The sequence below is a fragment of the Artibeus jamaicensis genome, unplaced genomic scaffold (genome assembly GCF_021234435.1).
Source record: "Artibeus jamaicensis isolate MK-2021 breed Jamaican fruit bat unplaced genomic scaffold, CSHL_Jam_final contig_3174, whole genome shotgun sequence".
Lineage (NCBI taxonomy): Eukaryota > Metazoa > Chordata > Mammalia > Chiroptera > Phyllostomidae > Artibeus > Artibeus jamaicensis.
The window spans coordinates 2,229,157-2,252,377 of record NW_026521738.1 but is presented as its reverse complement, the minus strand read 5'-3'; the positions used below and the strand labels follow the sequence as shown (position 1 = coordinate 2,252,377).

The 23,221-nt window shown below is 39.0% G+C and overlaps 1 protein-coding gene across 2 annotated transcripts in view; it reads right to left on the bottom strand.

Moving 5' to 3' along the window:
* Positions 1 to 5,259: 5,259 nt before the first annotated feature.
* ANXA4 (annexin A4) overlaps positions 5,260 to 23,221 on the bottom strand; it is a 64,212-nt gene continuing 46,250 nt past the window's right edge. For both annotated transcript variants that reach the window (XM_053663320.1, XM_037127293.2), the window contains 6 exons: positions 22,369 to 22,425; positions 16,805 to 16,898; positions 13,996 to 14,091; positions 10,541 to 10,599; positions 9,445 to 9,567; positions 5,260 to 6,257 (listed from right to left, as the gene is read on the bottom strand). In XM_053663320.1, coding sequence (XP_053519295.1) covers positions 6,198 to 6,257; positions 9,445 to 9,567; positions 10,541 to 10,599; positions 13,996 to 14,091; positions 16,805 to 16,898; positions 22,369 to 22,425 — 489 coding nt within the window. In that variant the 3' untranslated portion in view covers positions 5,260 to 6,197. The remainder of the gene's footprint in view (positions 6,258 to 9,444; positions 9,568 to 10,540; positions 10,600 to 13,995; positions 14,092 to 16,804; positions 16,899 to 22,368; positions 22,426 to 23,221) is intronic.

The window sequence follows — 23,221 nt, the reverse complement described above, 5'->3', positions numbered from 1 at the left end:
CCCTGTCCTATAGTGACCACTATCTTGAGATTGGTGTGTAACATTGTTCCCATGCATGTTCTTATACATATACACGTTAGCAATATGTTTTCTTTTGCACATTTAAACATGTCATTAAATGGAATTATACCTATCATTCTGTACCTTTCTCTTCTCTCAAAATTATACTTTTGAAACTTATCCAATTGACAAATCTCTGTAAAACTATATTCGTTGCTCATTGTGTGACTAGCCCATAGTTTATTTTTTCCCTTACTGAAGGAGTTAAAAGTTTTCCTACTTTACTGCTCTTGTACAGCAGCAATGTATACCACATGCGAGAGATTCACCAAAGCAGATCCCCAGAAGTGAAGTTGCTGAGAACTTTCACCTTTATTAACTGCAGTTGAATTTCTCTCTGAAATGACTGCACCAATAATATATATAGTTTTGGAGCTCCAATCGACTGGTATCTTACCCTGAGAAATCTTAACTGAGAAAGGCTGGCTAGGGCAGCTTGAAAAAGGGGATAGAGGAGGAGCAGAGAATGACAGCTGCAAGGGGATCAACCTGCATGCCCAGAATTTGTCAACACAAAGGATGTGCAAGTATGAGCCACCATAAGATATACAGCATGGGATCATCTTAGAGCTACAGCATGGGATCATCTTAGAGCCTGTGCAAGAGGCCTGGGTGAAAGGACAAACTTTTCAGCACAGAGAACCTGAAGGTATCATCAAATTCCTAAAGGCTGAAAAAGGAGAACTGTATTTGCCTTGCCAAAAGAACCAAAGATGAGTAGTTCCCTGGTGATGGGGTTGATAAAAGAACCTAAGAGAATGTCCACAAAAATGAGCTTTAAACATCTGTCAACAGCACACAAAACTGACCATCAATGCCAGAGCAGTCAGGTAAGAACTTTTCTGTTCCCCTTACTGTCCACACTTCTACTATAACCCTGGCTAGGTTGGAGGCTCAGGGAGTGGGGGTATAGGGTATGGAAGGAAGCTTAGGTGGACAGAGAAGCCTACCATACCTGCCCCAACAGCCAGTAGTAGGCCAGACCTGAATGAGGGAAGAAGCCTCAACTATAAATCAAGTTTAATTTTGACTAGACATATTAATCATGGAAATCATTCTTATAACTTAAGAATGACCAAAGGAGTTATGACTCTGTCTGAGTTTTCATCTAAAGACAGGATAAGAATTAGGCCCAATAAATAAATGTAAATGGGGTGTGGGAGAGAAAAATAAAGTTGCTTCACAATTGCACAGTGTGAGGCAAAGGTAGGTTTACAGTTGTTCACATGGAAACTAATACAATAATTAATAAAGAGTAATATAAGAATAAACTATTTTGTGTAATCACAACTGTGAACCTACTTTCGCCCCACTTTGTATTACATCACCCGTGTTTAATATAACAAGCATTTCTTCAGAATGCCTTTATATTGCCCTCTAGAAAGCTTCCACTCAACAAATGCAATTTGTTTTAAAATTTTGGCTAAGTCAGCTGATCCTGCATGGAAGGTGATAAGTGGTTATAGCCAGTTCTTGCAGCTGACTGGCCTGGGTAAATCCCGCTCACGGATCTGCCAAGAGCAACCAAGGCTCAACTACAAGAGGAGGTGTACTCGGCCGACAGGAAGGGCATACCTACAGTACACCCTTGGATTATAGGGGAGGCTGTGCCACTGGATCCTACAGGACACCTACTACATTAGGCCACACTACCAAGACACAGAATCAAAGCAGCTCTATCAATACACAGAAACAAGCACAGGGAGACAAAGAAACATGGCCCAAATGAAAGAACAAATCAAAACTTCCAGACAAAGAACTAGATGAAATGAGATAAGCAATCTATCAGATACAGAGTTAAAAACACTCTTTATAAGGTTGCTCAAGGAGCTTGGTGAGGACATCAGCAGGATAAAAAAAGACCTAGTCTTAAACAAAGGATTCATTAATTGAAATAAAGAACAATTTACAGGGAAATAACAGTATAGTGGATGAAACCAAGAATCAAATTAGTGATTTGGGACATAAGGAAACAAAAAACAACCAATCAGAACAACAAGAAGAAAAAGAATCCAAAAAAATGATGATAGTATAAACAGCCTCTGGGGCCACTTCAAGCATACCAACATTTGCATCACAGGTGTGCTGGAAGGAGAAGAGAAAGAGCAAGAAATTGGAAATCTATCTGAAAAAACACTGAAATAGAACTTCCCTAATTTGGTGACAAAAAAAGACATGCAAGTCCAGGAAGCACAGAGAGCCCCGATTATGATGGATGTGAACAGCCCACACCAAGACACATCATAATTAAAAGGCCAAAAGTTAAAGATAAAGAGAGACTCTTAAATACAGCAAGAGAAAAGAAGTTAGTTACCAGATGGTTGCCAGACTGAGGGGAGAAGAGGAGAGTGGGTGAAGAGGTGAGGGGATTAAGAAGTACAAATAGGCAGTTACAGAGTAGACATGGGGATATAAAGTACAGCATAGGAAATGGAGATGACAAAAACTTACAGGAATGACCCATGGACATGACCAACAGTGGGAGGATTGCCTGAGGGAGTAGGGGGTGCTGTGTTGGGGGGGCAAAGAGGGAAAAATCAGGACAACAGTAATAGTATAATCAATAAAATACAATAAAAATAAGTAAAATTTTGGTTAAGTCATGTGCAATTTAAAGATAAAACTACAAAAAACAAAATGCCTTGGCCAGTGTGGTTCAGTTGGTTGGGCGTCATCCTACAAATTGAAAGGTTGCTGGTTTGATTTTTGGTCAGGGCACATGCTTGGTTGCTGGTTCAGTTCTGGTTAGGGCACATACAGAAGGCAAACCAATAGATGTTTTTCTCTCACATCCATGTTGCCTCTCTCTCTCTTTCTTCTTCCCTTCCCCTCTCTCAAAAAATCAAAAATTAAAAGAACATAAAAATAAACTACCAAAAAATTATAATGCTCCCCAAACCAAATAAAATTATTTGGAAATTCCATCCCCTTTTGGGTAAGAATTGAAGCAGCAGTACTTTTTCCTAGAATTACTAAGTATTCATGTAAATAGATTTCAGCAATTGCTTGAGCACTTACAGTAAGCAAGTAGAAACAAACTGAAAAGCAAATCCAGATATTTCATTCAACAAGATACAATAGATAGTATAGAACAAAGAAGGCAAGTATTCTTATCTAGTATGTATGTTCTACTTAAAATGGAGAGCATCACTCATTTTCAGGGAAGAAATTCATTATATCATTAAGTAGTAACACTGTTTAGTGTACGTGAACATTAGTTTTACAGCAGTAGGTTCACATAAGGCTAAATATGTTATTTTTGTTTAATGTTGTAGTTCCTAATGGAAACTGATTAATACAAGTCCTTCAAAAATACCTTTCGGGGACCAGGGTGAAAAAACTCACAAGCAAAAAAAAGACAAAGAACAGATAAAGAGAGTCCTGGCCAAGACGGAGGCATAGGTAGAAACCCTTCCCTTCCTCACACAACCAAAAGGATGATAACAACCAATCTAAAATCAATAAACGACCAGAAGTGCCAGAAAATCAAACTGCATGGGGACTCCGACAACCGAGGAATTAAAGAAAAACTCAACCAGAACCTCCAGACCGGTACGATGGCTGACAGCATGGGACAGCCAGCAGAGAAAAAGCACAGGAGCCAGTGGAGCTTGGGCATGGGGCTGGCTGCAGCCAGGCTGCTGGCTGCCTCGGTGGGGCTGATTTCAGGGGAAACTGAGACTCAGAGTTGATAGGTGGTTGCTACATAAGGAGAAACTCCCAGTCTCAGATGGAGTCTGAAGGAAAATGCGCTAGAGATGATCAGGTGAGCCGCACTGTTCCCTTTCTGGCGCCTCCCCAGCAGGCAGCACTGCAGAGCAGCAAAGAGGGTTGCCCTGAATATCTAAGGCCCCACCACCTTACAACTTATCAGCTGCGCCAAGACAAAGAAATAGGACCCAAATGAAAGAACACAGCAAAATCTCAGAAAGAGAACTAAACGATGAGGACATAGCCATCCTGTCTGATGGAGAATTTAAAGCCCTGGTAATCAAAATGCTCATAGACCTGATTGAGCTTGGTTGAAAAATGAAAAAACAAATGAATGATACCCAAAGTAAAATAAAGCAGAATATTCAGGGAACCAACAGTGAGTGACAGGAAGGAAACCAGGACTCAAAGCAACAATTTGGAAAAAAAGGGGAAAAGTAAACATCCATCCAGAACAAAATGAAAAAACAAGAATTTGAAAAAGTGAAGAGTCTTACAAACCTCTGGGACAATTTGAAACACTCCAATATCCAAATTATAGGGATGCCAGAAGGAGAAGAGAAAGACTAAGAAATTGAAAACTTATTTGAATAAATAATGAAGGAAAACTTCCCCAATCTGGTGAAGAAAATAGACTTCCAGGAAGTCCAGGGAGCCCAGAGAGTCCCAAAGAAGTTGGACCCAAAGAGGAACACATCAAGGCACATCATCATTAAGCTCCCCAAGATTAAATATAAAGAGAAAATCCTAAAAGCAGCAAGGGGAAAGGAGACATTCACCTACAAAGGAGTGTCCATTAGACTCTCAGCTGATTTCTCAAAAGAGACCTTACATACAAGAAGGGGCTGGAAAGAAGTATTCGAAGTCATGAAAGGCAAGGACCTGCATCCAAGATTACTCTATCCAGCAAAGCTATCATTTAGAATGGAAGGGCAAATAAAGTGCTTCTCAGATAAGGTCAAGTTAAAGGGGTTCATCATCACCAAGTCCATTATTATAGGAAATGTTAAAGGGACTTATTTAGAAATAGAAGATAAAAAACTATGAACAGTAAAATGACAACAAACTCACAACTATCAACAAATGACCCTAAAAGAAAAAAAACAAAAACAAAAGCTAAGCGAACAGAACAGGAGCAGAATCAGAGAAATGGACATCACATGGAGGGATTTCAGTGGGGAGTGGAAAGGGGAAAAGGTACAGCGAAAAGGTTCAGTGGGGAGTGGGGGAAAAGGGGAACAGGTACAGGGAGGAAGAAGCATAGTTAGTAGGCATAAAATATATGGAGAGAGATAAAAATGGTATAGGAACAGGAAACAGAGGACTCAAAGAACTTATATGTACAACCCACGGACATGAACTAAGGGGGTGGAATGCTGGAGGGTTGGGAGAACAGGGTGGAGGGGGGATAAAGGGAAAAAAAATTGGGAAAACCGTAATAGCATAATCAATTAAAAAATACTTTAAAAATCAGATAAAGAATATGCCTCATTTTAAAGATAACATGTTTTATTAAAATTATTTTTCCATGATTATACAAACAGAACTTTTGAGTTAAACTCAAATACAGTTCAGAACAATTTTAAAGTTGAAATGTAAAGCACTACAAATCAACAAAATCTAATATGACTTTAAAATTATTTTTAGCACAAAGAAATTTAAGTTAAAATTCAGAGCATTATATTCATCTTCAAACTGGATCAAGATATTTAACCATGATATTGTGGAATGTTCAACATTTATGTTTGGTAACCAGACATATGATTTGTATAACCACAGTTAGAATTTAATTTGTTCAGACCCTTGGTGATCTTGGTATACTTCAGGTTGGAGAGAGTAAGTGATCTTAGCATAAGATATGATAGAAGAAGTATCTCACATCAAACTCAGCAAAGATCACCTAATGCTCTCAACAAAACCTAAACAAAGGACATTTGTGGATGCTTTGAAACTATGACAATGTGAAATAGCAAATTAGACAGATTGTCTTACTCACTAGAGGCTCACAATTTCAAATCAAGAAATTACTAGCCACTCTAAAAATAAAATTAGGGAAGAAAATTGATTTTAGGACAGGCTTCCAGCCCTCCATTTTAACAGATTTTCACCAAGAAGAAAATATGAAACAATTTAATATATTCCAATTTCTGTGAAACACAAATAAAGAAGAGATCTATTAAAAACATGGAGTATATTATTATATCTAATTTTAAATCTCCTTTTAGGTTTTATAAGCTTTGAAATGCAAGTACAGCTTTAAAGCATCATGAGTTATAATTATAGGTGAATAATAAGGCAGTCTATATCCTAGGAGGCATCTGTAGGCATTTTAATTTGGAAATAAGCATCTTAGATAATGCTAATAGCAGAGTAGAAAAATGAAGTTAATTTTGGGGGGAATCCTCTTATCTTTCCAGGATTTTACTTTAATCATCTCCTCCACAGAGAATAAGCAGGACCTTCCTGTAGTCTCCAGATGTGTCGCCCTGCAGACAAGGAAACAAAGTTGCAGTCAGATAAATGGGTTTTAAAATAGAATACATAGTCCAAAATCACCTAGGTTAACTTTATATAGCTTGTCTGGATTTTTCTCAGGGTTTTTAGAAATAACATTTGTTATTTTTTATTACAAAACTAATACTTGTTCAATGAAGAAAACAGAGACATAAAAGAACATAAAAATTATCCAAAGTTCACCCCGGCTGGTGTGGCGCAGTGGATTGAGTGCCAGACTGTGAAGCAATGGGTTGCTAGTTCAATTCCCAGTCAGGGCACATGCCTGGATTGTGGGCCAGGTCCCCAGTGGGGAGAATATGAGAGGCAACCACACATTGATGTTTCTTTTCTCTCCTTCTCTTTCTTCCTCCTTCCCTCTCTCCAAAAATAAAAAAATAAAATCTTTTTAAAAAATCATCCATGATTCCACCATCTAGAGATGACTGTTCTTAACATTTTGGTTTGTACACATCCTTCCATACTCTTTTCTGTGCATGTAGTTTCCTACGGTATGGGACTGTGGTATTCTGTATCCTGGTTTTTTACTTAATATAGCCTGAATACTTCTCTATTTTAATTTATTAAATATCCTTCTACAACACCATTCTTCAATGATTCCCGAGTATTCCACTGTACATAAGTAAAATAATTTACTTGATGACCCTCCATTGTTGGATATTTATAGTCTCCAATTTTGTACTATTATAAATAGTACAATAAGCATATTATAAAGTTTTGCAATAAGCACATTATAGTTCAATTTTTATGAATTTTTGACATTTTATTCAAGATTAATTTTCATAAAATGGGAATTACTAGGTTAATGATCATGTATTTTCTTAAGCCTTTTGATATGGGTTGCAAAATAGCCTTCCAGAAGTGATTCTACAAATCACTAAAAAAAAAAAACAAAACCCAAAAACAAAACTGGGAAAGGATATTAAACATATACTTCATGAAAGATGGAATGGCCCATTGCCATTTGATCTTTTACCTACATAGAAATTTTATGGTCTGATTAATAGATCAATTTTTGTTAGTGTTTCATGGGCACTAGAAAAGATGGAGTCTGTTTTTATAGGGTTCAAAGTTTAATTTACATCGATTAAAACAAATTTAATATATTCTTGTTTATACTTTGCCTCATTAATCTGCCAAAAAATAGAGATATGTTAAAGTTTCCCTTGCATAGTATTTTCATTAATGTCTTCTTTTGGAGCCTCAAATTTCTTATTCATACATTGGAATGCAATCTATTTGGCACCTGACATTACATGAGAATTTAATCTCTGTTGTAAATTATTGCCTGCGTCGGCATAAAGTGAGCCACTTTCTCCTAGTCAGTGCTTTTTCTTCTTAATTTTTTTTTACTTATAGTATAATCTTTCTTTTTTGTAATTGTCAACTGTTCTTTTCCTTGACCTTTTTATATGCTTCTTACATGTCACTGTATTATAGTTGTTTCTTATAAACATCATGGAGTTGGATTTTATATTTTTATCTTACTCAAGAATTCACTTATTTTTATTGTAATTTACATTTTACCTATTTCTCTCATGTTGTCTATTACTTACATATTTTATATTTCTATTATGCTCTTTGAATGGACAATGTGTTCCTTATTTTTAATCTTTTCCAGAGTTGTGTGTATGTATGCACACATATATTTATATATACACAAACATGTAACATAAATTGATTTATAATGATGTTTCCCCAGGCCAATCAATACAAGACAGGGCAAAAGTAGGTTTATGATAGTTCACATGGAAAGTATTACAGTAATTAATAAATAATAATATAAGAATAAACTGTTTTGTGTACTCACAACTGTAAACCTACTTTCGCCCCACCCCGTGTGTTTGTACTGCATCATTTTAGTGTCTGCATTATATTCCATTGTATGGTTTTCCATAATTTATTCAAGTCATCCCCCATGAATTAATAAAAATAAAAATATATAGTCACTTATATATTATAAAAGTATGTCATATTATTTATTCAAATATAAATAATGTAAAATAATATAAATAGCAAATAATACTACGATGAAAATATAATACTTAGTGTAAATTCAGTTCTTGCCAAGGTTAGATGACTTTATAGTCCTTCTATAAGAGACGGTGAGTCTTCCCCAAGCTCTTCCCAAAGCTGGTTAGGAACTCTTTAAATTTTGTGAAGGGTATTAGGTAAAAAGTTATTTCTTCACTTGCAACTCATTGAATATTAGTGATATTAAACATTTTTAATCAATTGGCCATTCCATCTTTCATGAAGTGTATGTTTAATATTCTTTCCCAGTTGTGTTTTTGGAGTTTTCTTTTTTTTTAGTGATTTGTAGAAGCTCTTAACACAGGGATACTAATCCTGTATTATATGTCGCAAATATATTTTCCATAACTTCATTTATAGCCATCTATTACTCTTTAAACAATTTTATTTACAGCTAAGCTATATTTTGGCTCTGCAAAATGAAGTCACCTGATAGGCTGTACAGACAATTTTTTCCTAAACATCTGCAGCTCTAATCACCTAATAGTTGCACCCCTCCAAGCTCTCAGAGGGATTCAGAATATTCAATTCACAGATCGCATCCTGATTTGAAATTTGCTGTGCAGGCAAAACCAGCTTCTAGGGAAATGGGTCCAGGCTTCATATTCATGCCCTCATAATCCTCAAAAAGCAAAATCTAAGAAATGAGGGATTTTTAGGGATGTGACTCATTCCTCATCACTGCCATGCCATGTTAGCCTGCCTAGAAGCCTGGTGCCAGGCAAAGAACAGCAATCCAGGATAACCAACATGCTTTCCCATATTTTCAGTGGTCCTCAGCTGGCCCTGGATAGGACTCTGGAGGACTGATTCATTTTCTTATCTTTCCTTGTAAGCAGTTAGAGAAATTGTGCTCTTGAAAGTATTCATTAAATATAATTTTTCTGTGTTTGGGGTCAACATGAAATAACTAGTATATTGACAATCTGCATATTTCTAGCTTTGAACCTGGCACAGATGTAAACATCTGTGTGAAAGGAGAGACACTGGAGGTATCTGAATTAGAGTACCATCTTTGAAGGGAATGATATCTGCCAGGGAGAGGATAAAAAGTATCTAAATACCTAGGCCAGAACCCCACCCTTTCTTCAGAACTTTCAGCTGGATCAGGACAAGACTCCCTACCTTGATGAAGGAGTACAGAGACTTTCCATAGAGTCTCTTGAAATTCGCCCGAATGTCCAACATGTCAATCTCTGCTCGAGAAACCATCACCCTGATAAGGGTGTCATCATCAGTGCCCAAGCCCTAGGGAAGAAAACAAGATCCCAGCATATCTAAGTCCAAAGGTTTCCAGATAGTGCTCTTCTTCCATCTGTCAAGGCAAGACTGTGCACGACTCTTCTGATGATGTCTTTTGTGCCACAACCTTAGAGGTATGTGGAATATTGCTCCTCACCACGGTGTTCAAGGCTTTCACCAACTTACCTTCCCAATACAGTGAGTTCTGGAAAGAAAACTCTCTGCCACTTTAGAGACACCTGTGTTTTCCAGCCTGCAAACCTCACTTGCAATGAGTCCTCTCCTCATGTCATGTCATCCTTGTCCCCCCTGTAAAACCCTCCCATGGAAAGCTTCTTTTAAGGTCCTGCTCAAACATTAACAACTTCTTTACGTATTCTTTTCTGATCTATAGGTCCTACATGAACAAATGTTTGAAAAAAATTCCCTATCCTCTGTATTTCTATAATATATGAATCCTTCACTACTGTCTTGCATTCTATTTTGTTCTTACTGGTGTTTTGCACATACCTGCCTTCCCCTCAAGGATAGAAAGTTCTCTGAGAGCAAAGACTACACTTGGATTTTTCCTGCACTGCCCATGGTTTCCGGTAGGGGTACTGGCACAGAGTACAATGCGTGGTTAGAATCTCGAGCTCTGAAGCCAGACTGCCAGTGTTTGCATCCCCACTCCATGACTTCTTCACTGAGGACCCTGGGAAAATTGCATATCCTCTCTATGCCTCAGTTTTCTCATCTGTAAAATGGGGGTTGATAAAGTACATGCTCCATAAGGTTATTGTGGGGATAAAACTAGTCTATATGTATAAAGGATTACAAAAAATTATCACACATCAGTAGTCAATATTGCCTAGTATTATTATTAGCAGGCACTCAGTAAAGTAGTTAATGAATTGAACTATATATGCCAGACTGATTTTGTCTAATTTGAACACAAGACACGTCAGAGTCATTCAAATGATAAAAAGAAGCCTTTTACCTTCATAGATTTGTAAAGCCTTTCAGCAAAATATGCAGATTTGTTCCTCATGCACTTTACTGTCAAGAAATAAAAAAAGAAATGAAGAGATTACAGATAAAATCTATTAGAAAAATATGACTGCTGTTTCTTGTTTCTACAAAACATGAAGTAGTATCTCTTTGACTCCAGCAAGGTTTTATGAATGCAGGCTATGCTGAAAGCACTTTCACAGATGGGAAGTACTCTTAATTTATTGTCAAGTTTCTGAAGAAGTAATTAATGAAGGCTATTAAAGAAATGGGCAGCACCTAGTTTAAAAATGATCACCATCTCTACCATATGAAGTCATTTGTTCTAATGACTCCCAGACCTATAAGACGCAGGTAGTATAGGATTATCTTCTGTATCCTAAAATATAAAGGAACAGAGCAAATAAAATAAAGACACATGGTATAGTAACAACCAGGTAGTATGGAATATTTCTTGTTTAAAATTCTGGACCACAACTTCTGGTCAAAGTGGCAGCATAGGTAAACATGGCTTGTCTCCTCACACAACCACATCAAAATTACAACTAAAGTATAGAACAACCATCACACAGAAACATCAGAAATGAAATTAAATGGAAATCTGACAACTACTGAATTAAAGAAAACACATCCATCCAGACTGGTAGGAGGGGCAAAGATGTGGAATGGGCTGGTCCCTCACACACATGTGGTGGATAAAAATCTGGGAGGGGTATCTTGGGAGCAAGAAGTCCCAGCCCCACACCAGGCCCCCCAGCCCAGGGTTCAGCGCTAGGAAGATAAGTCCCCATAACTTCTGGCTGCAAAAACCAGCGGGGATTCAGTCACTGAAAGAAACTGTTGGAATCCCAAGCAGTTCCACATGAACTTAATCTGACTCATTCCTTCTGAGCTCCAGCAACAGGGTGGCAGCTTGAAAGGCATCAGTAACATACAGGGAGAAACTGAACTGTCTGGCATCAAGACAAGAGCTGGGGGACAGCCTTCTCCCACACAGAAATGTTGGCAGAGGCTGTTGTCCCTCTTCTGAATCCTCCACCCACAGAGCCACAGAGCTATATCTGAGACTCCATCAACCTGGCTAACACTATTTGTACTGCCTTGGAGATCCTCGGAGACTCCATCCCACCCAGCATACAGGCCCCCCCAAGTCACTTTTCCATATGAATGGCTGGTCTTGGCTCATGCTTCACAACTTCTGAGTCCTCTCAAGCAAGGAACAGCCAATCTCAGTGGGCCCCAGACTCCATAACTCGTGCTAAGTGTTCCCAGGCCTGGCACTAGCAGCAACCAGTCTAGATTCACAGCTTGGCTTGGAATGGGAATCTCCAAGCCCAGCACAAGTAGCAGCCATCTCAGGTTGATTTATAGCTCAGGCAGGATGGCCCAAGGCAAAACACAGGTAGGGGCTGACCTTGGCCTGCACTACCCAGGAAACTCCAGAGCTTGCACACCCAGTGGACAGTTACAGACCATGTTGGAGAACCACCACTCTTCCCTCTCACAGCTGATCCTCCACAGAGGGTGGAGGATGGTGGTCAATGGTCACAGTCAATTCTTGCAGTTGACTGGCCTGGGTAAATCCCTCCCATTGATCTACCAACAGTAATCAAAGCTCAACTAAAAGAGGAGGGTGTACTCAGTCCACATGAAGGGCACACCTCGAGTACCTGGCTTGGATGATAGGGGAGGCTGTGCCACTGGACACTACAGGACACCCACTACATTAGGCACCTACTACATAATCTGTTATTAGGGAGTCATAACAACTCTACCTAATACATAGAAACAAACACAGGGAGTCTGCCAAAATGAAGAGACAAAGAAACATGAACCAAATGAAAGGACAGATAAAAAACCCCAGAAAAAGAACTAAACAAAATGGAGATAAACAATGTATTAGATGCAGAGTTCAAAACACTGGTTATAAGATGCTCAAGTAATTCAGTGAGGACCTCAACAGCATAAAAAAGACCCAGTCACAAACAAAGGCTACACTAATTGAAATAAAGAACAATTTACAGGGAAATAACATTATAGTGGATGAAGCATAGGATCAAATGAATGATTTGAAACATTAAGAAGCAAAAAACAAACAATCAGAACAAGAAGAGGAAAAAAGAATCCAAAAATATGAGGGTAGCATAAGCAGCCTCTGGGACAACTTCAAGCAATTCCAAAACTCACATCATAGCGATGCCAGAAGGAGAAAAGAAAAAGCAAGAAATTGGAAATCTATTTGAAAAAATAATGAAAGAAAACTTCCTTAATTTAGTGAAGGAAATAGACATGCAAGTCAAAGAAGCACAGAGAATCCCAAACAAGATGGATACAAAGAGGCCCACTCTAAGACACCTCATAAATAAATTGCTAAAGGGTAAAGATAAATCTTTAACCTTTATCTTTTTCTTTTAAAGATTATTTATTTATTTATTTTTAGAGAAAGGGTAAGGGAGGGAGAAAAAAAGGGAGAGAAACATTGATGTGTGAGAGAAACATCCATTAGTAACCTCTTGCACACCCCCAACCAGGGACCTGGTCTGCAACCCAGGCATGTGCCCTGACTGGGAATCAAACCAGCCCCTTTTTGGTTTGCAGGCTGGTGCTCAACCCACTGAGCCACATGAGCCAGCGCAAGAGAGAATCTTAAAAGCAGCAAGAGAAAGGCAGGTAGTTACCTACAGGGGGATTCCTATAAGACTGTCAGCTGATTTGTCAAAAGAAATTTTGCGGGCTAGAAGGGTTGGCAAGAAATATTCAAAGTCATGAAAAGTAGGGACCTACAGTCAAGATTATTCTACCAGCAAAGCTATCATTTAGAATCAAAAGGCAGATAAAGAGCTTCCCAGACAAGAAAAAACGAGTTGATCATCATCAAATCATTATTATACGAAATGTTAAAGGGACTTATTTAAGGAAAAAAAGCAGCTCAAAACTATGAACAATAAAATGGCAATAAATACATATCTATCAACAATCGAATCTAAAAAACAAACTGAGCAAACAAGAACAGAGACAGAATTATGGATATGGGGAGTGTTTTTCATGATTGCCAGATGGGAAGAGGCTGTGGAGCAATGGGTGAAGGAGTGTGGGGATTAAGAACAAATAAGTAGTTACAGAATAGCCGTGGGGATGTAAAGTACAGTAAAGGAAATGGAGAAGCCAAACAACTTGTTTGCATGACCATGGATATGAATAATGGTGGGCGAATTGCGTCAGGGAGTAGGGGGTGCTGGGTGGAAGAGGGCAAATGGGGAAAAAGTAGGACAACTATAGTAGCATAATCAATAACATATAATTAAAAATAAAATTCTGGATCACATCATGAGTGATTTTAACACATTTTTTTTTATCCCCCAAAACAAAAATTCTACATCCCGTGACTACAAACTCGTAACAAGGAGGAAAGTCTATAAACACAGACAGCCCCTACCAGCTTACCTATGGCCAGCAGGGCATCTTCAAAGCTACCAGATGTTTCAGATTTAATACTCTGCTCAATATCCTTCTGTGATATCCTTTTGTATTCATCAAACACTGCAAACAATAACAAAATGCAATTACAAATAATAAAACAAATAGAGGAAACTAAAATTTATGAAGAGAACAAGCATCTTTTAATTAGACCACACTATTCTTTGGCATATTTCAAGAGGAAATTAATCAGCAATGTGGGTGAAAACCCAGGACGCACTTAAGTGAAAAGGGCCTGAGGAGAGAAGGAAGTCAGGCAAGTCCTTTCCTGTATCTGAGACCCTGTTTTCTCACACGTGCAATGGATATAACTGTCAGGGAGATTTGCTTTCTTTTCCTTAATAAGCTGAAGGTGTCTGTTTGTAATTTTGGCCTTGGCAATCATTTGTATATTCATCTTCCTTTTGTCTCATCAAAACTAGAGCAATTCAATCTCTTTAAAACTGAGACACATTTATTTGATAACAGCTGGTTGCATCTTTTAATAGACTTTGACATAATTACATTTTTTTACTTTTTTGCCAAGTGTTTTTCCTTTTTTAAAAAAAATGTATTGGGGTGACACTGGTTAGCAAAATTATACAGGTTTCAGGGGCACAATTCCATAACACATTGTCTGCACAGTGTATTGTGTGTTCACTACCCCAAGTCAAGTCTCCTTCATCACCATTTATCCCCACTACACCCTCACCCACCTCTCCCACTCTCCTCCCCCACCCACACACTCCCCACACTTTTTCCTCAATCCGCCCACCCCCACCCCAACCCGGCCCTTCAACCTCCTCCACAGCTATCAGCCTGGCCTGCTCTCTATCTATGAGTCAGTCTGTGTCTATTTTCTTTAGTTAATTTTGCTCATTAGATTCTACATATCAGTAAATCATATTTGCCAAGTATTTTTAAGTGTGATAAACATAGATTCCACTTCTGTTGCCCTCTTAGTTGGATATTTGTTTTATCTTTTTAACACTGCCTTGTTTGGGAGGCTGCCCCCCCCACCAGCAGTGTGATTCTCACAGGGCTGTCAACCCAAGGACACCGCTGTCCCCCAACATATATCACAGCTCTACCAAGGGAGTAAGCAGTTCATTCAACTGGGACCTAAAGTCTCACCCTTCCGGGAATTTTTTAATTGAGCAGACAGATCATGTAGATAACCAAAAGCACAGAGTCAGCTTTACCTTCAGAGAATGTAAGAGTCACCCAGGGAACCCGTTAAACTTCCTGGGTGCCACTCTCACAGGTTGGTCCAAGTCAGCTAGTCTGAAGCAGGGGTTCAAGAATCAGCATTTTTCATGAGATCAGACTTTGGGAAACTGCCTTAGAAATAAAATCCATGACCTCTTCTACTGAGATCCTCAGAACTGCCTTGATTTCTGTTCTTCTTGGAGCCTTAGTTCTCCCTTCCATCCAATAAGCCACCAATAGTTTCCATTTTCCCTCCTGTCCCATTCTCTATTATTTCCCTTTAAAAAAATTTTTAAAGTGGAGCCAGTGTATATTGCTTCAAATACAAAAATCTAACTGACACATTTTCTAAGCCTCAGTCTTTTCCATTGTAAAACAGGGAAAATGAGGGCAGTTCCATTGGGATGCTGCAACAAACAAGGCTTATAATATGCTTAGTACGACATGGGGAAGACAGAGAATTAACGAGACCTTAGTTATTATGAATTCTCACTATTTTTGTTGTTTGGTAGAAACTTATAAAGTTTTCTTTATGCAAACAGTGCTTTTTAAAAGAATCTTCTTCCAGTGGTTTACAAGCAGATTATTTTATAACTACTCAACTATTGACTTGTACCTGGAAGTGAAATTGGTTACAAATGTATTTGCATGAAATCGACTTCTGATGACCTGCAGTTCTTAAAAAGCACCACCAAGGGGAGATTTGTGTTATTAGTAATCAGGCAAAGGAAGGCAAAGAAATAGGAAGTCAGAAGATGGTGCATTTGATGGTATACAGCCCAAGACATTTATTAACAGGAGTAATCACCTGTTTCTTTCCTCTGTGGAATATCTGAAATAATTTCAACTTCCCAAAGGGCTGCAAATTCTCAAATTTCCCACAAGTTTTGTAAATTGTGATTATAAGGGCATGGTGGGTTTACAAAATTATGACAGCATAAAGATGTAAAGAGCTTATTAAAAAGATGAGATATCGTATTAAACCCTTATTGCTGCTTACAAGAAGAAAAATAAACTCCACAACAAATATCGTACAATCCTTTGGTATATATTTTCCCAAAGAAGTTGAAAGCACCTTATATGGACTAGCATTCATTATCAGAAGCAAATTAGAAACATTATACATAGGAAATAAAATTTAAATTATCCACTATTCATCTGATGCAACATACCCCCTAACGAGATCACTTCTATTAGTTTTATAACTTGCGTGTTACATAGGAATAAATATCAACCAACGTTTCTATTTTCTTGCTCGCTGATGTACTGGAGATTTTTTCTTAGGTACTGTAACTCAATTTAAATAGAGCTGCTTTAGAAAATGGATTGACTATGAAGATCAGTTTCCTGTGAACAGGAATGCCAAGCTTCTGTGAATACATCTGCTAATTGTTCATAATTAATCTTTCAGAAGTTGGTCCTCATGCACATTACTGCACTCACACACATACAAGGTAACATCTAAGACAGTTCAGGACAATCAGTTTTTGTACCAGGTAAAGGGGAAAAGGTTATTAATTAATTATGGGCAACACAGTTTTCATTATCTTTCCAACAGTTTCTTGGGAAGATGAAGCCAGTGCCTTACCATGCAACAAGTGGTTTCGATTCCGGGAACAGAGAACAGTTAGGAATTTCACCTCATCTGTCCCCCATCTCTTCTCTCCAGCCTCATACAGGTCCTGAAGCCAAACAAAGCACAAGTTTAAAACACCACAGAGAAGATGCCAGCACACATCCACATATTTCCAGAACTTTAAAGAGTGGAAGTGGCTTAGTTTCATTTTGCTGGTGATGGGGGTGGAAGTGGTAACGGCAGTGAGGCAGTGAGTGATAACGACTCAGGGTTTCTCCTTAGGTATACAATTAATGGGACCCTATGCAACCCTGAGGGGCAGGGCAAACACCAGCAGCTTCCTACATGCCCACTGCATGGCTCTACCTTAAGAGCTAAAAGAAATGCCCTAGATTTGAGCTGTCCCACACAGTAGTGGGCAGCTCAAAGCTACACAACCACGTGTAGTTATGTAAATTTTAATTAATTAAAATTAAATAAAAAATAAATTTCAACTCCCCAGCATCCTAGCTACATTTTAAGCAATCAGTGGCCACATGTGGCTAGTGGCTACCCAGAATAGACAGTGCAGATGTAGAACATTTCATACATTGTGGGAAGTTCTATTGTACAACCCTGCTCTAAAATAGCTGTGATTTGTTTGGGGCTACAAAGTTCTCATAGTAGAATCAGGGACCATCAGTAATTGCTTATATTCCAACCAGGTAGGAATATAAGAAGTTGATTCTGGTCAGTTTAACTATACTATTGATAACTCAAAACTACTGTTCATATCACCTCATACCCATTAGGATGGCTGCTATTAAAAAATAAATAACAAGTCCTGGCTGGTGTAGCTCAGTGGATTGAGCGCAGGCCTGCAAACTAAGGGATCACAGTTCGATTCCCAGTCAGGGCGCATGCCTGGGTTGCAGGCCAGTTCCCAGTGGGGGACGCACTAGAGGCAACCAAACATTGATATTTCTCCCCTCTCTCCTTTCCTTCCCCTCTAAAGACAAATGAATAAACTCTTTTTAAAATAAATAAATAAATACATAAATAACAAGTATTGACAAGGTTGTGAAGAAATTTAAATCCTTGTGCATTGTTGGTGGGAATGTAAAATGATGCAGCCTCTACAGAAAACATCATGGCTATTCCTCAAAAAATTAAAAAAAGAATTACCAGCAAAACTATTTCTGGATGTATGTCCCAAAGAGTTCAAAGCAGAATCTTAAGATATCTGCATGCCCATGTTCACAGCAGCATTATTCACAATAGCCAAAAGGTGGAAGCAACCCAAACGTCCATCAACACGCGAACACGAGGGACAAACTCGATGTGGTGCGTGCGCGCAGTGGAACACTGTGCAGCCTCATGAAGAAGAGAAGTTCTGACACACGCTACAACATGGGTGAACCTTGAGGACATGATGTTGAGTGAAGTTAGCCAGTCACAAAAAGACAAATGTACGATTTCACTCATACAAAATGTCCAGAGTAGTCAAACGCGTGGAAATACAAAGTATTTGGTTGGGGAGTTAGGAAAATGAGGAGTTGTTTAATAGGCAGAGAGTTTCAGTTTTGCAAATTTGAAAAGTTCTGGAGATTGGTTATACAGCATGTATGTAGTTCACACTAGTGAACTGCACACTTAAAATGGCTAAGATGCTAAATTTTGTTATGTGCTGTGTTTTTAATCCTCACTCAAGGGTATGTTTATTGATTTTAGAGAAAGAAGAAGGGGGAGAAAGAGAGAGAAACATCTATCGGTTGACTCCCCTGTGTGCCCGACGGGGATCGAACCTGCACCCTAGGTATGTGCCCTGACCAGGAATCAACCCCGCAGTCTCCTGATGCACAGGGCAATGCTCCAACCAGCTGAGACAGTGGGCTGGCCAGGGCTATGTCACGTGTATTTTACTTAAACAAAAGTTTTAAAGCCCTATGATTCATTTACAATCAGCAGCTGGGTTGTTAAATGTCTCAAAATGCCCTTTAAGTAACTCATTTTGCACTCGCTGTACTTGCCTCCCTCTTGAAACCTGTCTGCCGTTCTTTGGGAGGCCCGAGTCACCTGGAGGGCCCCAATTTGGGAGATCCCTTTGACAGTCCCAGACCAGTCATCTCAGATGAGACCACACAAACACAGGAGTGAGGGATGGAGCCTCCTATCCCCAGCCATGCGAGTCACATCCAGCTGTTCGAGTCTTCCCAGCTAAGACCTCAGATGGGATAGCCTGTTCTGAGGGATTCACATGAATTTCTGACCCACAGACTCTGACTCACAGAATAATAAAATGGTGGTTGTTTTATATCATGAAGTCTGAGGTGTTTTGTTAAGCAGCAATAGTAACCAGAACATTTGGGAAAAGAAACAATTTACAATCTCTTACCGAATGGTACTTCACTAAAATACCATAAAAATGACTTTAAAAAGAGTAACCTTTTAAATAATAGGTGGAAATTGTACGTTTTGTGTTAATTTTAAAAAATAACTGGTGATGTTGGACATTTTTGTGTATTTGCCATTTCTATTTGCCTTTTTTGAGTTGCCTATTAAAGTCCATTGTCCCTATACCTGAAGCCTATATAATTTAATTAACTAATGTCACTGCAATAAATAAAATAGTATATTGTCCATTTTTTTTAAATGAGAGCACTCTTATTATAGTGTCAAAACAGTAGTTTTGGTTTATTAGTAAGACAGTTGACTATATTGTTTATATATAAACAAAGCTTATTTATATATAAATAAGCTTACTTATTTATGTAGTAAGCTTATTATATGTAAGGCAAAACTCTTCCCCATTCTATCCTTTGACCTTGAATTTTCTCTGTGGTGTTATCTGAAAAACACTTTGTATGTTTTTTTGTTTGTTTCTTTGCTTGTTTGTTTTTATGTTGCCAAACTACCAATCATCATCCTTTATGATTTCTGCTTTTGTGTCAGGCATACAATATCCTTTCCCAGCTGCAGATTTAAAAAAATACTTAACATTTCATTACAGTATCTTTCTGACTTCATTTATTTACATTAAAACTTCAATCTACTTGAAATTCATTATGATGTGAGGGAAAGTCGGGATCTAACTTTTTTCTTTCCAAATGGTTAGTTGTCCCAACCCCACGGAGTCAGCACTCGGTTTTCCGCACTATTTTGAAATGCTGTCTGTTCTCACACAGGCTTGGTTCTGCTCTTCCGCCCCCTGGACATTCCACTGGGGTCTCTTACACCAGGCCACGTGCCCTAATTTATTTTTACCTTTGTTATACCTTACGTATAGGCCACTACAAAGTTTTCCACATCCTTTTGGTCACAATTCTAATCTCCATCGATTTTCCTCTATACTCCTCCTTTTCTCTGTGGGCTTTGTCCTTTCCTTCTGAATTCTGGAGAGTTTTTCAGCACAGCTCTCCACAACAGTGATTCTGTTCTCAGCAATATGATTTTTGGTCATTCCTGCTTCTAACGAACTTACAATGCTGGTTTTCCCTGTTTTATCTAAGAACATTTCTTTCCTTTTTTAAAGTACATTCTTATTGATCAGGCTGTGTCAGTTGTCCCATTTTTTTCTCCCCTTTATTCTCCTCCGTGCTGCAACCCACCTCCCACCAGCATTCCCCCACCTTAGTTCACATCCATGGGTTGTGCATATAAGTTCTTTGGCTTCTACATTTCCTAAACTATTCTTAACCTCCCCTGTCTACTTTGTACCTACCATTTATGCTTCTTATTCTCTGAGCCTTTTCCCCCATTCTTCCTCCTCTCCCTCCCCACTGATATCCCCCCATGTGATCTCCATTTCTGTGATTTCTGTTCCCTTTCTACTTGTTTGCTTAGTTTAAGTTCAGTTGTTGATAGTTGTAAGTTTGTTGTCATTTTACTGTTCAAAGTTTTGATCTACTTTTTCTTAGATAAGTCCCTTTAATATTTCATATAATATTGACTTGGTGATGATGAACTCCTTTAACTTGACCTTATCTGAGAAGCACTTTAATTGCCTTTCCATTCTAAATGAAAGCTTTGCTGGATAGAGCAATCTTGGATGTAGGATTTCATGACTTGGAATACTTCTTTCCAGCCCCTTCTTGCCTGTAAGGTCTCTTTTGAGAAATCAGCTGACAGTCTGATGGAAACTGCTTTGTAGGTGACTGTCCCCTTCTCTCTTGCTGCTTCTAGAATTCTCTCCTTCATTTTAATCTTGGCTAATGTAATGATGATGTGCCTTGGTGTGTTCCTCCTTGGGTCTAACTTCTTTGGGAATCTCTGGGCTTCCTGGACTTTCTGGAAGTCTATTTCCTTTTCCAGATTGGGGATGTCTTCCTTCATTATTTTTTCAAATAAGTTTTCTGTTTCTTGCTCTTCCTCTGCTCCTTCTGTCACCAGTATGATTCGGATGTTGGAAGGTTTAAAGTTCTCCTAGAGGTTCCTAAGCCTCTCCTCATTTTTTCGAATTCTTGTTTCTTCATCCTGTTCCAGTTGAATGTTTATTTCTTCCTTTTGCTTCAAATCGTTGATTTGAGTCCAGTTTCCTTTCCTTCACTGTTGGTTCCCTGTACATTTTTCTTTATTTAACTTTTTATGCACATCCAAAAATGTTCTTCTTGAGATAGCTGAAGTTCACATAAGCATTCAAGAGTTGCAATGTTTTCAATACTCTCTCTCTCCTCAAAGCTTCTGAATTGAAGGCAATTTCCTGTTATCTTGCATGGCATGGGCTTCCCTGAGTCCTCAGAACTCTTATGACACTCATACCCCCCTCCCTTCTAGTGAAAGTAATAGGTTCCTTTCTGCAGAATCCATAGTGGCTCACACCTCCACACACTGAATGGGACCAGTCCTTCTCTATGGTTGTATATGGGTTAAGAGTACAGGGTCTAGATCCAAACTGCCTAGTTTCAAATCCCAGTTCTGCCATTTATTACCTGTATGAATTTGAGCAAGGAACTTGGCTTGCCTCACTTTCCTCATATACAAAAATGGGGATAACAATACTTCCACTTCATAGGGTTACTACAAGGATACACCATATCAAGAGGTAGAACAGTGTTTGGTACCTGGTAAAATACCTGTTTTTTATTAGCTATGATTATTAGTGTTATCTGGCCACAGTCAATACACCAGGAGGTAGTGCCAGGGCAGCCATGAGTGGCCCGGGTACCAAGGAAGTAACTGCCTCTTCAGGTATTATATTAATTTTACCCAACTGGCTAATTAATACCATTGTGCCAAGCTGTTTCATACAGGTCCTATCAAAGCTCTCTTTGGGGAGGTAAAAACGCAAGTTAAACAAAACAAAGGCAGGTCCCTTCACCTCCAAGTGATTCAGAAAACTCTCCAGTTCTCGGGTAGCAACACTGTGGTCCTAATGTCAAGAAATCTGGAATCCAAGGGTGCTTATATAATAATGCCTCATACTACCCACAAGCCTCAGGTATTTCTGAAAGTAACTTCTGCTATGAAAGGTTATCTGTGAGGATCTTTCTTTATAACATATCCCAGTCAGACCAATATACACTGAAATAGGAGGCGGTCCACAAACTAAGGACCGTCTTACTGGCAAAAGAGAAGAAAGAAGCTGCCGTTCTGCTCACCTGGGCATCCTGTCTCATGAGAGCATCATCCAGGTAATTGGTTTCATCCCTGCCACCCTGGGGATGAGAAAAACAAACCAAAGAGAATGAGAGTGTAGCTACGAGGATATGGGTAAGACAGAATGTCTGGGAACCCAACGACATAATAGTAAGACAGAATGCCACAAGGGGTCAACCTTCCAGCCTACTGAGAGGGGACAGATGTCCTTTGAGTGTGCCCATTTTTCCCATGGCTCTGACTAGAGCCTGGAGAACACTACCAGAGGGAGAGGCCCAGCTGCACCGTCTCTGCAACATCAGAGAGGGGACGAATGCTACCCACTGATTGCTCCACCCGCTCCCCACCTCCCCCCAGTTCTGCCTCTTCCCAGCTGATTCATGTCTTTGGAATCAGCAAGTCTACATCGACTGATTCTGCCAAATGAGGGCTGGGAACAGAGGAGAATCAAGAGCATCTGGGACCAGCAGCAGGGCTTAAGGAACACATGACAGCACCCCCATCCCTCACCAACACCAGCTCGGGAGGGCAGGGTTGACGCCCCGGTGGAATGCTGAACAGCAGCAAATGGGCTACTTTCCTCTGGATTGTTAGACTATTTTTATTGCTATGCTGTCCCAATATTTCAGTCTAGGTATGGCACAGCAGAACAGTAAGTCCAGGAGGAAAGGTAAGAATGGGTAAGAAATAAGAAAAGCCGGAAACATTATTAAATAAATATCAGAGGCAGAGCAAAGTGGGAGATGCTTTATGGGGTTTTGCTTTAAACGGCAACAATATTAGCAGGAAAAGACAAGTCAGGAAGAAGAGCTGGTTTGGAGTCTGGGTTTGGTTTAGGAGGACTGATTTGATGTG